Source organism: Notolepis coatsorum (assembly GCF_963971535.1).
Source record: "Notolepis coatsorum genome assembly, chromosome: 2".
Taxonomy (NCBI): Eukaryota; Metazoa; Chordata; class Actinopteri; order Aulopiformes; family Paralepididae; genus Notolepis; species Notolepis coatsorum.
Genome location: NC_140166.1, coordinates 36,929,450 through 36,947,368, shown reverse-complemented (window position 1 = coordinate 36,947,368; position 17,919 = coordinate 36,929,450). Strand labels below are relative to the sequence as shown.

General features: G+C 42.2%; 1 protein-coding gene across 3 annotated transcripts in view; it reads left to right on the top strand.

Annotated features, from left to right (window-relative positions):
- The window catches only part of sema4ab (sema domain, immunoglobulin domain (Ig), transmembrane domain (TM) and short cytoplasmic domain, (semaphorin) 4Ab), a 190,621-nt gene that overhangs the window by 148,091 nt on the left and 24,611 nt on the right, over positions 1-17,919 (top strand). For all 3 annotated transcript variants that reach the window (XR_014619381.1, XM_084307497.1, XM_084307496.1), the window contains exons 7-11: positions 1,750-1,872; positions 2,670-2,797; positions 6,083-6,264; positions 9,226-9,370; positions 14,746-14,935. Coding sequence is in view for 2 of the 3 variants with exons in the window: in XM_084307497.1 (XP_084163623.1) it covers positions 1,750-1,872; positions 2,670-2,797; positions 6,083-6,264; positions 9,226-9,370; positions 14,746-14,935 (768 nt within the window). In the remaining variant the exon portion in view is untranslated. The remainder of the gene's footprint in view (positions 1-1,749; positions 1,873-2,669; positions 2,798-6,082; positions 6,265-9,225; positions 9,371-14,745; positions 14,936-17,919) is intronic.

The following is a 17,919-nucleotide window of genomic DNA, read 5'->3' as shown; positions in this document are numbered from 1 at the left end:
GCTGGAAAAGGCGAGGTAAGATTTGTCCATCCTTGGATTCCAAATGGCATTAAAATCCGCACCTATTATTTATAAATGAGTAATCGGGAATGTCTAACATTGCATTGGTTAGTGTAGTGAAGAAATCCTCTTCGTACAAATTTGGGGCGTATACCGCTACCAACGCTATTTTCCTGTTCTTGTGTACAATCTTAGCTATAGTTATCCGACCTTCTACATCAGACCATACTCCCTTTAATTCAATATTCAACTTACGTTTAACGACTATGGCTACACCCCGAGTTCTCGTACCAATAGAAGAGTGACTAATATTATGATATGTGTTGTCCGCTAACTTATCTATGTCTTTCTCTAGAATGTGCGTTTCGCTTAGCAGAGCAATGTCCACCTGTTCTTTTTTCATCAGTGTGAGCACGCTTTTGCGTTTGAGTTGGTTATTTATTCCCCCGGTGTTCCAAATCATTATATTCAAACTAGCCATAATCTATACATGTTGTAGTGTAGTTTTTGGTAATGCTTGGTGTGCATGTGTTTTCATGTTCAACGTTAAACTATTGTGCAACCTTAAATACATTTGTGTTTGTGCAGGAGTGTAAGTTGCAGGAAATTACAGCAAATGGCTTTCTTTATAGCAATCTTTTTTGCCTCCCCGCCCCCTAGTTAGACATCATCCTGTTTGAAAATCCTGGGGAAAGCCCTGTATATGTAAGGGATATTCAATGAGTGTATGTGCGTTAAACAATTTTAAGGCATGAAGTGGCAAGAACCATCCGATGCGCAGCAGAGCCTCCGCTAAGCGCCTTAAAAACGTTTAACGCACATCTACAAGTTGACTATACCGTGGTCTTGCCGACAATATGAAATAAAAGCAAAAAAATAAGAGCACTTGCCATTGGTGTGTTTTCCTTCCTTCCCCTCGTTAGTTTATCAAGTTGAACAAGTGTTTTCAGCTGTTGATAATGTGTAAAGCTTTGACAGCTGAGCTCTTGTTGCTATGGCTACATGTTGGGTAGTGGATGGATTTAGAATGGTGATTAAACATGAGCCGAACTACGTGTGCATTAAATGGTTTTAACGCACACCTGCCGGCCAATCGGAAAATAGTATTTACCCAGACCATGGTATAAATTGTGATAATTCCCTCATCAGTGTAATGTGCAGACAGCCTTTCCTTCATCTGGTTTCCTGTCCCATTGCCAAAGGTTAAAGGTCCTCTGCCTCATGACTCGTTTAGCAATAGAACTAATGTCACAAGTAGTGGAACTCATTACTTGTCCTCTGGGATAATAAACAAAGTAATTTGTTTCTGTCAAGACTATGCTTTATCTTTTATAATAAAACACAAGATACATGTGCCCTAATGATAAGGATAAGCGCTCATTGAAGAACCCCCCCCCAAAAGAAAGTCTAAAATGCCTATAAATACTTATTATGGAATTACACAAATGTACATGTGGCCCATAATGGCCCCTAAACAGCATTGCCGACTGCAACAGACTTTGATGTGAGCTTCTTGACAATGCTGATGCTACATACCTTGTTGTTGTTAATTAATAATAATAATGAATCAAATGTATTACTATTTATATGAAAAAATACGATTAATCTTTTTAAGTTTGAACAGTGTGTAGGTACATTCTAGGTATTACTCGGCTGTAGTCGTAGCTGTTCCAAACATTTTACACAAAGTGTATATACAGTTTCTTTACTCGGGTGCTCAGTGTGTGTTCATGTGTTTCTCCCCCTCAGATGGAGAGCTGTACACTGGGACAGTGTCGGACTACAGAGGGATCTGGCCGGTGATATCTAGACACCTGAGCAACGGCAGCCATGTAGACCTGAAGCTGGATGATACGTTGGGTTGGCTGGAGGGTGAGTTAGTTGACCTGAAGCTGGATGATACGTTGGGTTGGCTGGAGGGTGAGTTAGTTGACCTGAAGCTGGATGATACGTTGGGTTGGCTGGAGGGTGAGTTAGTTGACCTGAAGCTGGATGATACGTTGGGTTGGCTGGAGGGTGAGTTAGTTGACCTGAAGCTGGACGATACGTTGGGTTGGCTGGAGGGTGAGTTAGTTGACCTGAAGCTGGACGATACGTTGGGTTGGCTGGAGGGTGAGTTAGTTGACCTGAAGCTGGATGATACGTTGGGTTGGCTGGAGGGTGAGTTAGTTGACCTGAAGCTGGATGATACGTTGGGTTGGCTGGAGGGTGAGTTAGTTGACCTGAAGCTGGATGATACGTTGGGTTGGCTGGAGGGTGAGTTAGTTGACCTGAAGCTGGATGATATGTTGGGTTGGCTGGAGGGTGAGTTAGTTGACCTGAAGCTGGATGATACGTTGGGTTGGCTGGAGGGTGAGTTAGTTGACCTGAAGCTGGATGATACGTTGGGTTGGCTGGAGGGTGAGTTAGTTGACCTGAAGCTGGATGATACGTTGGGTTGGCTGGAGGTTTGTTCCAGAAGTCTCTTGTAATGGATAAATTAAATCATGGTTCATCATTTCCAGAGTAAAAAGAATAGGATACATTTTAGGAAAGTTTACTTTGTTACTCTGAATACATAAAGAAATATATACTAAAGTTGTGTTATGTTTTTTTAATTTACAGATGACTAGCGATATTCTAATGAATATTTTCACGATATGTACTTTTTACGGTATTTCCATCTCTAGATCCGACTTTCATCGGCTCCAGTTTCATCCCCAGTGAGGAGAAGATCTATTTCTTCTTCAGTGAGGTGGGCAGAGAGTACGACTTCATTGACAAGTTCACAGTGTCTCGCATCGCTCAGGTCTGCACGGTAAGGACCACAGGATCATGACCTTTTTAAAAGAGATCCTCTCACATATTCTGGATTATGATTAATAATGATGTAATGCATATCACATTACTGATGTGAACATGCTACTTGTTTAATTCAGATATGAGATAAATACAAATACTGTACAATATCTTAACTTGTTAATCAGTTGTCTATTACCTCCACACACTTGCACTGTTCTCTCCGTTTTTACAATCTCTGATCAACAAAGCATGTTTTCTAACTGAATCAGTCATAGGTCTTGATATCATCCCCAAATCACAATATACATTGGCTTATCATTATATAGATTCTGGTTAGGCTTTTGGTGTGCCTTAACACTTTCAGCGCCAGGGGTCGCTATGGGCGTTGGGCCATTGTGTGCCAGCGCTCTGTTCAATGGGGATAAGTTCCGGTGTTTGCAGTGCTAAACCTATATTAAATATTATAGCTATGGATCTAATAACAACGTTGATTTTCAGTGAGTTTCTTCCGGTCAACATGCAAAAAAACAGATAATTTTTTCATCCATACATTTTCGTTTTATACCGTGGTGAATATGAGTATAGTTTTAGAGTGATCCTGTGTAATCCCAGGAAACTCTGCCAAACAGCGCTTTACTGCATTTCATTATAAATCGTGCCATTTCTCGCCTGATTATTGAATCAATCTGAAATCAACGCTAGATTATCGGTATTATGTTTCATCAAGCATGCACGAAAGGGTGGGGGGGGGGGGGGCGGGTCGTTTTTCTATGCTTCGAGCACCACCAACGTCATACATTACACAGTACATTACAGACACACGCTGCGATCGCGGGGGAAAAAATATCGGATCACGCAAGAGTGATAATATATAGTCCTTACCTTGTCTATGATGTACTGCAAAAAGTATAATCCAATTATCTGATCGCCATTCCAAATACTGATCGCGATCGTGTCAACGTTATCCACCAAAACACATGAACCGGCGGTGCTCGAGTGTCCCCAATCCATGCGTTATAAACGTTACTCATGCCCGAGAAGGAAAACCTGGACCGGACTTCTTAGATCGACGTACAGCCCAAGCCAGAGGGTTTCCAATGATGTGCAATACCGGCCGCAAGGCGTTAGGTGGCGGTATCTGCCGTTCGCGATCTCAGAGCCATTCCCAATGATAACATCAGGCTGGATGGATGAATTATGAATGGATATAGCGAATAAAAGAAATAACGATTAAAACCTGACTTTTCTCGGGTTTGGCACTCAAGCGATGGCGAGTTAACCCGACTTATCTCGGGTCTGGCGTCCAATGTGTTAAGATTCTGGTTAGACCTTTGGTGTGCCTTAGGCTCAAAAAGATTTAGAACCATTGATTTAGCATACTGAACATGTTGTCACTAAATGCAACTGTGTTTCTCCATTAGAAATACACAAAGGTGGGTAACCTTACTTGTCTGGTACCCCGTTCTGAGATGTTTTATTCTTTACTTTTTCTTTTTTTTGTGCCTTTTACAATGGATTTACATTTACATTTAGTCATTTAGCTGATGCTTTTATCCAAAGCGACTTACAAGTTCTGTACGACAAGTCATCAGGAAGGGCACAACTCTATCAGCTGAGTAACAATGTTCATAAACATGTTGAGTGTTACAGTGTAGGTTAGTTTATTAGGACAAGTGCATGACAGTAAGGTTAGTTAGGGTTAGATATATATATTTTTTTTTATTTTTTTTTTTCAGATAATGGTTGAAGAAGTGCGTCTTTAGTCGACGGCGAAAGATTGGACGGGTTTCGGCTGTTCTAACTGGGGTGGGTAGTTCATTCCACCATTGTGGGGCAAGGACTGAGAATAGGCGGATTTGATCAAATACATTTTATTACATTTTAGGACAGGGGTGTCAAACTAAATTACCAAGCGGACCAAAATGAAAAATACAGATGATTTTGCGGGCGGGACACATGATAATAGCTAATAAAGGTGCATTTTCCTGAGGTCACTAGCTTAATTGGTCATTTTGTTTATCTATTCAGTTTGTGCACCAGCTCAATATGTTGTAAATGCACTTCTGTTCATTCTCTTGCCTCAATTAATACAATGAAGGCTTATTTCTACAGAGTAGGCACACACACACACACACACACACACACACACACACACACACACACACACACACACACACACACACACACACACACACACACACACACACACACACACACATACACACACATACACACAAACACACACAAGAAAACATCTCTCACCTCAGCATCTATTTCTGCCATAGCTTTCACTAATCTAAGCAAAAAACTATAATTTCCACAGATTTGATTTCATAGTAGGCATGAGGAATTGGCAATAATCCACTTGATAAAGTAAAATTGGATGCAAGCAAATAATACCACTCCTTGAGTCGTCTGAAAACGGATGACTGACAAGCTATTAAAAGTGAAAGTAAATAAAAACACAAGCCTACAACTGAAGATGAAATATTGGGTCCTCTAACAGTCCATGAAAGCAGATTGATGCATTTTATTCAATAAAAACACGATGCAGGTGCAGATTGCTCTCTGCGTTAGCTTGAAAATTCGGGACATTTGCGCGAGGTACGCTTGATTCTGTCTGGGGGCGGGATGAAAATACCAGGTGGGCCGGATTTGGCCCGTGGGCCTTGAGTTTGACACACGTGTTTTAGTATATACGTTGCCTAGCTTAGCACAAATTAATGGAAGCGGATATGAACCAGCTAACCTAGCTGTTGCCCAAAAACACCCCTCCCTGTGTTTTAAGCTACAGTAGGCTAGTGATCCGTATCCGCTTCCATTCATTCGTGCTAAGCTAGGCTAGTTTGCAGCTGGATAGCTTTCTACTGAACACACAGAGAGGAAATTGGCATCTATCTGGAGAAGATGGTAAGCGCATTTCCCATAATGTTGGCATGTTCCTTTAAGTAGTCTTTTCACATATCCCTCTGTAAAACACATATCATTGTACTAAAGCTCAGAGCCCTGGTAAAAGGTAGGTGTTCAGTACCTTGCTCAAGGGAACAATGACTGATCACAGATTCCATCATTCATGACACAGTCACCAAAGCCACTCTGGTTCTATAGTTGTAACCCTCTGTTGTCTTGTCAGAGTGATAATGGGGGCCACCCTGGTTCTGAAGTTGTAACTCTCTGTTGTCTTGTGAGAGTGATGATGGAGGCCACCCTGGTTCTGAAGTTGTAACTCTCTGTTGTCTTGTGAGAGTGATGATGGAGGCCACCCTGGTTCTGAAGTTGTAACCCTCTCTTCTCTTGTCAGAGTGATAATGGTGGCCAGCGGACCCTGCAGCGACGTTGGACCACGTTCGCCAAAGCCCAGCTGTTGTGCCAGGCTGATAATGAGTTGCCCTACAACGTCATTCAGGACATGGTCACCCTCCCGCCGCCAGAGGGCGCCCCGGCCGATCACACACTCTTCTACGGCATCTTCAGCTCGCAGTGGTCAGCAAACCCACTCTTAGTTAATTTATTGACTTTTTTTGTGGTTGAGTTGTTGTTTTTTAGTTTTTTTATCGTGATTTAGTTATTTCTTAGAGATGGATAAACACATCTCTGGCATCACAATATTCACTAATATGATTAAAGGTCAAATCTGTAAAGCATTAAAACAGCAACCTCAACAAACGGTGTCTGAGGAAGGCAAGCTTATTTCCCACAGCTGTCATCTCTTTGAACTCTGTCCCACGTTGACGTACATACCTGCACATAATCTTTTAACATATCTGTAGATACTATATCTATATCTGTACATATCCCTTACCTAATCCTACTAGTTACGCTACTGGCCAGTATGACTACTACCAAACTGTCTTCATGCCTTTATCACTGTACATATTATATTTCAACTATGTATATACATCTCATTAGTACTAATCTATATATTTTATACCCAGTTTAATCACCTGTACATTGTATATTACAATTGTACTTTACTGTTACATTTGCTCTCTGGTTGGATGACAAACTTATTTTTGTTGTACTGTACTTGTGCTGGTCAGGTACAAATTTGAATCTAATTTATTTGACTAAGGTGCTATATATGCCACTAGATGTACTAGAGCAACAGCATGTCATTTATCAATTAGGTGCATTCCAAGTGGAGAAATGGGAAGTAGAAAGGGCGTTACATGCCTGCAACATGTAAACAACAACATACATTTTGGACCCGTCATAATGTTTAAAAGAATAAATTAATTAATCAATCACTTTTGGGCGGAAGCAATACTTTTCTGCACCTTTCTAAAAGCCCTTTTTCCCTTGATGCTTCTGGGCTGGTAAAAAACGAAACAATATGTTTTGAATGTGATTCATCAATAGTGTATAAAGTATGGGCTACCCAATATTTTCAGTCATCATTTCCCATGTTTATCATTGGATTGCAGGGTAAGGTGAATTGAACATTCACTTAAATATTTCAGAAATCATTCAGCGAGAAATCTGACTTAACCGATTTGCGGCCAACCACGTATATATACACGTGATTGGGCGCCATCCTTTTTTTATCCACTTTTTCTCCTTTTTCTATTTTTCTCCCATCCCAATTCCATTGTGCCAATTCTTCCCTCCCCTGTCTTGAACGTTGCTCGCATATTCCCCCCACTGAGCGGTTGTAGGGAGGATAGAAGCCTTGCATCACGTGTACCCTCCGGTACACGAGGAGGCAGCCTGTCGCATCTTTTCACCTGCCAGCGCGGACTCTCATTGGTGAGGTGTAACGCGTGGGAGGCTCACACTACCCCCGCCATTTTCTGTCTCTGCTGTGCAGGCGTCCCCAACTGACCTGTAGGAGTCGCTGTCCACAACGTCCAGATTACCACCCATCGACTTCCACCCCCTAACTCTGCCAATTGAGTTAGTATGACGGTATATGATTAGTATATTGATCAGAGCAGTTTGTATTGAAAATTATAAACAAAAACGCTGAAACTCACGCCAGTCTCCTCGTACCGTTGGGCGATGAGAGTGGAGCAAACGGATCCCAGTTATGTGGTGGGGATCTAGGCGATCAATTTCCGGTTTGTATATTACTAATACACGCCCAAATCATGTAGATTATTGAGTTATGGCAAAGATCCATATCCACGGTGTGTGTATTGAGTCCTGCGACGATAAATGAGTGGCCGGACGGAATAGGGAGACGCACCGGGATCACAAGAGATCCACTTCCGGTTGCAACTCGCCGATCAGCCACCAGGTGGCAGTATTGAAGCGTTGCAGAGTTGTGCTGGCTCACACAGCATCCGACAAGGCTCCGTGAGTGAAATATGAATACCATGGCGAAAATATGAAATTATGATCAGAATCGGGTCGTACGCCGTTATTGGCAGAATTCGCATGAACTTGAAACCCGTTGTACGGCGTTATTGGCGGGGAAAGGGTTAAAAGGCCAACCACGTATATATATGTTGTAAACTCTGTTTTGCTTTTATTCCATTTTAATATCCTACTCAATATCACAGAGCTGTATTTTGGCTGGAAACGGCATATCGGGACTCCGAAAGTGCAGTACCGGCCAGATCCTGGTATTGGCGCTGTCTCGATAATGCAGTTTCCCCTGTTGCAGACCGGGTGTCACCTTTTTTTTGCTCCGGGTTAGCTTTTCTGTTAGCCTGAAGCGAGGGCTTCAACCGATCGCCTGGAATACTTATTGCAACGCCGAATTCAGTATGCAGTAAAGGAATATAGCATAAGCCAATGGACATATCGATCTACCAGATGGCGATCAAATAACTGGGAAATTCTTTTTGGAATCCAACCGGCCACAGGTAAGAGCGATTTGATGTCAATTTCAGTCTGATCAGGCCTTGTTCTCATGGCCATTCACCCGGTCAGCGTATGATGTTGCAATAACGATTGGTAATCAATAATCAGAAACAACCCCCCCCCCCCTTCATGCATTCATGGTGGAACATGATACCGATCATATGCATTTTGATTTTTAACTCTAGCTTGTGTAGGGCCGAAACGCCAATCGATTTAACGTTATTAGCTTAGCACCCTATAACTAGCTTTGCAGGAAATACCCCAGACCATTGCGGTATATAGTTCATATTCACGACGCTATAAAACGGGAACGTATTGATGAAAAACTTATTTCTTTATGGCATATTGAAGGGAAGGTTTATACTGTCAATTGACAATGACAATGGACACATAGCAATAATATAAAATATAGATTTAGCTCTACAAACAACCTCACGCACAGTGAAAACTTGTAATGAAAAGCTGGCCTCATAGAGTGGGATTAGATGGGCCCCAATGGCCCCGAATGTGTTAATATTTCACTTATTTTATCATTAATTTAGACTAAATCTGAATCACATTTAACAATATAAAAAATTGGTTCCATGTAAGGATCCATGTTCTGTGGGGTTTCTCTGACGTGGATATTCTGTGTCATAGGTCAGTCAACTCTGGACGGTCAGCGGTGTGCGTCTTCAGCCTGGGCGACATCAAAGCCGTGTTCTCCGGCAACTACAAGGTTCTCAACCGAGACACGTTACGGTGGAGCAGTCGAGTTCAGGAAAAGGTTGCCAATCCAGGAGAGGTAAAATGCCCCAGACTCATCATCCTGAGACCATGAGGCCATTTTCCACTCTTCAAAATGTCCTTCAGAAAACAAGAGACAAAACAGAGAGACATGTTCAAATGATTTCTCCAGACAAAACAAAGAGATGTTCAAATGATTTCTCCAGACAAAACAAAGAGATGTTCAAATGATTTCTCCAGACAAAACGGAGAGAAATGTTCAAATGATTTCTCCAGACAAAACAAAGATGTACACATGATTTCTCCAGACAAAACAAAAAGAGATGTTCAAATTATTTCTCCAGGCAAAACTAAGAGAGATGTTCAAATTATTTCTCCAGACAAAACAAAGAGAGATGTTCAAATGATTTCTCCAGACAAAACAAAGAGAGATATGTTCAAATAATTTGTCAGCCACTCCTCCTTTTGCGTGACATCCAGGCATTTTACTTAAAGTTTTGCCGGTCTTTGCCATCGAGAGGTAAGTGATGTGAAATTATACCTATTTTAGAAGTTATATATAAAATTTCACAAGTATTCATCTATATTTAGTTATCTAAAGACGATTAGATATGAACTTATGCACCAGTAAGAGGCGGGGAGTAATTAAAAATCCATATACATTTGGGTTTTGAACTGCTATTGCCTGCAGTTGGCCCATAGGTAAGTATTTTTTCCAAATCAACTTCCAAGTGCTTTTTGTAGTCCAGTAGTTAATAATAATAATAAACTTTATTTGAAGAATTGCAGCCCAAAGTGCTTCACAGCAGTGAGGTAGACACAAAATAGACATAGGCATAAAATGAGCATAACATTTTCATAATTATAGACGGGCAGAGAATTTATATAAAAATAAACATAAAACATAAAGTTTGGAAATTTGTGTTTGGTAGATTATTTCTCTGTTGTAACGATGCTTCTTGGCAATACATTTTATACTGTTTGAAAGCCTGTTTATTTACCTTTTTAAATGGTGCCCCATTTGTAAGGAACATGCATTTGTGGGATGAGCAGCACAGCTGAGTATGTGGGTTGCGCCCATGAAAAATGTGCCAAATCTTATTCAAACAGCTTATTCTGCTGTTGCTATTGACTCTTGTTTGGTGGATTGGATGATTGAAGTCTATCAGTAACAAGGAAGAAACGAGACATATTGGCAATTTTACAATTTATTAATTTAACAAACATTCAGGAGCCTCAGTAGAGTGTGGAAGAACCATACACAGCCACAAGAGCCTGGCACCTCATGCTGGACACCAGCGTGGTCACACACTGCTGTGGGATGGCATTCCACTCCTCAACCAGGATTTGTCACAACTCTCAAGTCAGCCAACGTGGTTGTGTTGGTCACCCTAGCACGAATAGCACGCCTAAGCTGATCCCACAAGTGTTGGGTTGAGGTCAGGACTGTTGGCAGGCCGTTCCATTCTCTCTACTCCCAAAGTCTGGAGGTAGTCTCTGATAAACCACGCTCTGTGGGGGCGAGCGGTGTCATCTTGGAGGATGGAGTTCGGTCCCAGACTGGAGATATGGGATTGCCACTGGTAGGGGGTAGGTGTGGAAAAGTGACCATAGCTCAGCGTAGGAAGGTCCGATCGAGGTCCATATCTGGGGAGGTGCCAGGCTGTTGATTTGGCACATTTTTCATGGGCGCAAGTTGGGCGATATGGAAAAAAATCATATCGCGAGAACGATATGATAATTTTATTTTATTTCTCGATATCGATAATTATCGAATTGTTATAAGTATAAAAAAAAAATAAAAAATTTAGTGTTACATCCCCTCACACTCCAGTTCTCAGGCTGCAGCTGGTTTAAAAGCTAAAGTAAACCGGCTTCTCTGCTGGCTGTGGCTCCAGAGGAGTTGAACAGTTCTGGCTCTGCTAGTTTATTTTCGATCTTTTGGCGCTTTTTTGGTGGACAAACCACCGCACATGTGCACTGTGACTCGTGACTGGAGTCTAGTTCTGCTAGCACACAGACGGTACAGACGGTTTCAAAATGTATTTTAAATTAGAAAGCAAACAAAATAAATGGACAAGAGAAAAAGAAATCTGAATTTGGTCAGTATTGTCATTTGGACAAGCAAAGCCATTACTTTAAGTTGCAGGCAAGAAAGACAAGTATGTCCACTGTCTCTGGTTTTAAAACTGCCCTGTTGCAGGTAAAAAAAAAAAAAAAAAAAAAAAAAAAATCGTTTTTTTTTTTTTTTTTTTTATTCGATATCGATTATTAAAATATATCGCGATATTTATCGTTATCGTTATATCGCCCAGCCATATCAGCTGTGCTGCTCATCCCACAAATGCATGTTCCTTAGAAATGGGGCACCATTTAAGGATTTCCAATGGTATAAAATGTATTGCCAACAAGAAGCATTGTTACAGCAGAGAAATAATCTACCAAACACTAATTTCTGAACTTTTTGTTCTATGTTTATATAAAAATATATTACAAAAAGAATATATATATACTTCTGACATTAAAATCTATAAGACTATAACTAAAAGCAATGCATAAAGTGCAGAAATGGAATTAATAAATATATAAAAAGACAATAAAATAAGTGCAAAAAGTGTAGACAGAATAAAAGCAGTACAATAAAATAGCTATCATTTTCATGAATTAGGATAAAATAGACCAGAGTAAAATAGTGCAATAGTGCAGTGCAATAAAAATTTTCTCATGTAGCAGCAGAGTGTATACGAAGGCTGCATCCCCGGTTTTCTTTTGGCTGTGGTTGGGAACCTTCAATAAGCCAGTAGTAGATGATCGTAATGTTCTTGGGGGCATGATGAGAATGTTTTGGTGTTGCGTAGCGTAGCATTATAAATGGGCAGGGGGCATCTGATGAGAATGTTTTGGGGTTGCGTAGCATTAAAAAAATTAAATAAAAGGCTGATGAGAATGTGTACAACAATGGAAATTAATTAAAAGTGTGAGCAAGTGGCCCAGTAGTATGTGAGATAAGCTGCAGGCAGAACCACAGACAGAATCTTGTCACCTTTTGGCGAAAATCTGTTTGTAATCCAAAATATATGATTTGTGTAGTTTTTTTTATTTGGGGGGAGGGGCATGCATTTATTTACCTTAAAAGTAGTAATTTCTTCCCCTGAAAGGTTGCTCTATTGTGCCTCAATACTGTGTCTAAAAAGGAAGAAGAGGAATTCTTCCTCAGATACTCTTTCCCTTTCAGACAACAAGAAACACATACGATGTTAGCATGGCATTTTAGTCAGCTGTGACTTTCTTCAGTTTGTCTGGTGTTCAATATTTTCAGATACAATGTAAGGGTGCTTTCACATATAGTTTTGGTGGACTCGGTGCGGTTCTGGTGGTGAAGTTGCAACATTGTTGCATTCATCATTTGGTTCGTCTGCATTCACACAGCAATTTGTCAGGCGCACCAAAACTTTCTGAACAATGTCACGCGGTCAAAAATGGCGCTCGTCTATTGGACAATAGAGAGTGGAAATGTGTGTGTGTGGCTGCGAGCCTGTGTGTGCGCGCGCGTGTCTGTGTGTCTGGACTGCGAGCCCTGTCTGACTCCAGATCAGCGGAGGCAGAGTTTTTTATTTTGACGTGGCATTGATCCATTGTTCTATTGAAGCCCATTACCACCATCCTCTCGCTAAACAACTTGTACACCGCGTTGTTTTTATGAGTGCCCACAAGTAGCTGTTTTATTTGGTCTTCTGCCCATATGTGTACAGTGTGCTTGTTTTGCAGTGAATGCCGCGTGCCACGGTAATAATAATAATAATAAGCACGTTTTTTCTTCCTTCTACCCAAGATGCACAGATAGATAGATAGATAGATAGATAGATAGATAGATAGATAGATAGATAGATAGATAGATAGATAGATAGATAGATGCAGTGTCCTTTTTTTTCAGTGAATGCCGCGCGCTGTGGTAATAATAATAATAATAAGCACTTCCTATATTTGGTCTGCGTTTGGACCGAGTTCGACGCGCATTCACACAAACCCAAAAAAGCGGACTATCGAATTCTGGTCCGATAGTCCGGACCAAACAGCTCCTGTGTGAAAGCGACCTTTAAGTCTGTGATGAATCTGCAGAAAATCATTGGCTGCCTGTGCAGTTTAGGGTAAATTTTAAGATCTTGCTTATAAATCAATGAATGGTATGGCCCCACCCTACCTCACCGAGATCCTGCACCCCATTACAGTCTCTGAGGTCTGCTGACCAGTCCCTCCTTGTTGTCCCTAAATCCAGACAAAAAAACTGGGGGGAACTGTGCATTTGCGGTTGCAGCCCCCAAACTGTGGAACGAGTTGCCCCCCCACATTAGACTGGCCTATCTTAAAACACATTTGTTCTCCCTAGCATTTAAAAAAATTTACAGTCTGCTGCCGTAATTTTGTTTGTAGTTCTGTGTACTTTGTATTGTGTTTATGTGTTTTTTACTGTGAAGCACTTTGGTCAACCATGTTGTTTTTAAACGTGCTATACAAATAAAGTTGGATTGGATCTATAAAGGAACACACCAACATTATGGGAAGAATAGATACCAATTTCCTCTCTGTGCGTTCAGTAGAAAGCTATCCAACTGCGAGCTAGCCTAGCTTAGCACAGATGAATGAAAGCGGATACAGACCACTAGCCTAGCTCAAACTCTGGGAGAGCTATTTTTGGCCAATAGCTATTGCTAGCTGGTCCGTATCCACTTCCATTAATTTGTGCTAGGCTAGCTTGCAGCCGGATAGAAGAGAAGAAATTGGCATCGATCTTCTTGTCTGACTCTGTTTTTCCATAAAGAGCACATTTTCCATAATGTTGGCGTGTTCCTTTTATCATCATATACTATCAAGGATTCTGTATAGTATGAAGACCGCTGTGGGAGCAGCAACTGCTAAATGTTGTACATATAAGAGGGAAACATAGGGCTATATCCACAAGGAATGGATTGCACGGTGCTAGTTGCACCCTTACTTACAATTCATTATGAATTGAAAATGGGGGACCCTGATGTAAACAAGACGAAATTCTTTCTCTGGTCTGCATCCCCTTAACAATTGTGTGTATTGAGCCGTACTGTATTGTACCCATTCTGCAATCTGTTAATACAATTTTCATTCAATCAATCAATCAATCTGTGCGGTGATTGATTGAATGAAAATTGTATTAACAGTGCACCGTGCAATTCATTCTTTGTGGATCTAGCCGATAGTATCAAATTATACATGTTACCAAATGTATCCATCTACTACTACTGGCATAACTGTTCTCTGTTCTTGAAAAGGCCTATATTTTATTGATACCTATATTTCATTGAATTCCACAAACGTTGCCCTTTTCGACTGTCAACTTTTCCACAGTTTGTAAATGTACTAAAATGTCAATAACATTTATTTTTTTCTTTTCCACTCAAGTGTGGCCTCCACAACGAACCAGACAACACTCTCCGCTTCGTCAAGGAGAACTTCCTGGCCGACGACAGTGTCCGTCCCCTGGGACGCAGTCTGACCCTGGTGTCTCCTGACCAGTATTATAGTCATATGGCTGTCCAGCGGGTCCAGGCAGCCAACGGCAAGGGCTACACAGTCCTCTTTCTGCTGGCAGGTAGGAGACTTGGGGAGGCGTAGGAGATGTGGGGAGGTGTAGGAGACATAGGGAGGCGGGTAGGAGATGTGAGGAGGCAGGTAGGAGACAGTGAGGCAGGTAGGAGACATAGGGAGGCAGGTAGGAGACATAAGCAAGCAGGTTGGAGACAGGGAAGCAGGTAGAAGACAGGTAGGAAGGTAGGAGACATAAGGAGGCAGGTAGGAGACATGAGGCAGGTAGGAGACATAGGGAGGCAGGTAGGAGACGTGAGGAGGTAGGTAGGAGATGTGAGGAGACAGGTAGGAGACGTGAGGAGGCAGGTAGGAGATGTGGGGAGGCAAGTAGGAGACGAGGAGACAGGTAGGAGACGTGAGGAGGCAAGTAGGAGATGTGGGGAGGCAAGTAGGAGACGAGGAGGCAGGTAGGAGACGTGAGGAGGCAGGTAGGAGACGTGAGGAGGCAGGTAGGAGACTAGGAGACAGGTAGGAGATGTCGGGAGGCAGGTAGGAGACGAGGAGACAGGTAGGATACGTGAGGAGGCAGGTAGGAGATGTGGGAGGCAAGTAGGAGACGAGGAGGCAGGTAGGAGATGTGGGAGGCAAGTAGGAGACGAGGAGGCAGGTAGGAGACGAGGAGGCAGGTAGGAGACGTGAGGAGGCAGGTAGGAGACGAGGAGGCAGGTAGGAGATTTCGGGAGGCAGGTAGGAGACGAGGAGGCAGGTAGGAGATGTGGGGAGGCAGGTAGGAGATGTGGGGAGGCAAGTAGGAGACGAGGAGGCAGGTAGGAGATGTGGGGAGGCAGGTAGGAGATGTGGGGAGGCAAGTAGGAGACGAGGAGGCAGGTAGGAGACGAGGAGGCAGGTAGGAGACGTGAGGAGGCAGGTAGGAGACGAGGAGGCAGGTAGGAGATGTGGGGAGGCAAGTAGGAGACGAGGAGGCAGGTAGGAGATGTGGGGAGGCAGGTAGGAGATGTGGGGAGGCAAGTAGGAGACGAGGAGGCAGGTAGGAGACGAGGAGGCAGGTAGGAGACATAGGGGGGCAGGTAGGAGATGTGAGGAGGCAGGTAGGAGACATAGGGAGGCAGGTAGGAGACATAGGGAGGCAGGTAGGAGACATAAGGAGGCAGGTAGGAGACATACGCAGGCAGGTAGGAGACAGGGGGAGGCAGGGAGGAGATGTGAGGAGGCAGGGAGGAGACATAGGGAGGCAGGTTGAAGACACAAGGAGGCAGGTAGGAGACATAGGGAGGCAGGTTGAAGACACAAGGAGGCAGGTAGGAGACATAGGGAGGCAGGTTGAAGACACAAGGAGGCAGGTAGGAGATGATTCTGGGGACGAGGCGGGGATTACTTGAGATGGGACATGGTACTGTGGCTTTTAGGTGGAAAGTGAAAGCTGTAATTGTTTAGTTTGAGGTAGAGTAATGTCATCAATGTCTTAGATCAGCATTTCCACCATTCTAGGTGTAATCCTAACAGAAGATATGGAACATATCAATGGTTTTTGAGAAATAGTAGCAGTCTTGAAATGTCTCCATTCTGCAATGTTTCCTATTAGTTTCATTTCAAACCTTTATTTAAACTCAAAAGGCAACTGAGGTTTCCCTCATTTACAGTCACATCTAGTGTACATAGAGTTAAGCAAAAAAAAGGCATATAAAATCACACAGCATATACAATCATATAACAACAAGGACGTGCTGGAGTTCATTCCATGAGCTAGGGGCATCATAGCATCAGGCGCGTCTATACTTTCCACAAGCAAGTTGTCCTTCCGCGTTGCTCTGATTGGCCACTGACCGCCCCTGCCTACGCTAGTTATGAGCGTAGCGTAGAAATAATAATAATGCGAGAGCGAGCAGAGAGGGGGAGAGCGGAGAGCGAGCCTCGCACACACGCACTTTGAAATGGGTATCACAGTAGTACGCCCTACTGTAGAACATGACATATTAGCATGACATCTGATTTATTAATGCCAATACTAAAGACTCGGGACAAATGCAATTGGCACAAGTGTAAATCATGGATTAGTCACTCAGTTTTAACATCTGCCGACTTAGCTCAACTCGTTCGTCAGCTGGCTGTGGAGCCTATGGTCACAAGTTCAAATCACTCTTAGTAATATTTTTTTTTTTTTTTACGTTTAATTAATTTATCCACTCTGGTTGGATGGTGTGTATGTATTGTGCTGTATAATGACAATACATTTGAATCTAATCTTATTTTGAAATCGCTACGCTGCCTATGGACACGACAGTGGCGTGTCAGACAGCTTCGGAGGTGAGCGCATTGCACCATGGTGATCCACTCAACAGGTAGCGATTTCAAAATGAGATTCGATTCAAATGTATCGTCATTGTCAAAGTCTAGTCGATTTTGTGTTTTGAGCACAAAGTTCATCATAGATCTAACCTCTTTATTTTGCTCTCAAAGTGCACCAGATTGATGCATTTAACTTTAAAATGTACCAAAAAAATAAGTTATGCCCCCGGACCCTAAGTTAGGTTCGGAGGTTCACCCCCCATAGTCTCTGAAAATCCTGTGGGAAACACTGAGGTAGCTTACCAATAAGGGCCTTAAAAATGACCAAATACCAGTGTTAAGATAAGATAAGATATTCCTTTATTGATCCCCTTGGGGAAATGCAGGCATCATAGCAGCATGGGGAGGGGGGAAGGGAGGTACAGGTAGTAGAAGACATACAGATACAGGTCACAGAATTATAGTACAGTGGAGAAGTAAAAATAGAATAAAAAGTTAAATATAATTAACTCTGGACATGCGCATATGGGCAACAAGGTGGGAGATGAGGGTATGTATGCCCTCTCAGTTATTTGCCCTACAATAAATATAGTTGCAATATATACTCGAATCTAATATATAATCTAAAGAAAAAACGAGATGCTAAATATATAATCCAATAGTCTAAATCTAATCTAATATATAATTAAAAAAATGCTAAATATATGCTCTGATGAAGACAAGTATACAGTGAGTTGTTGC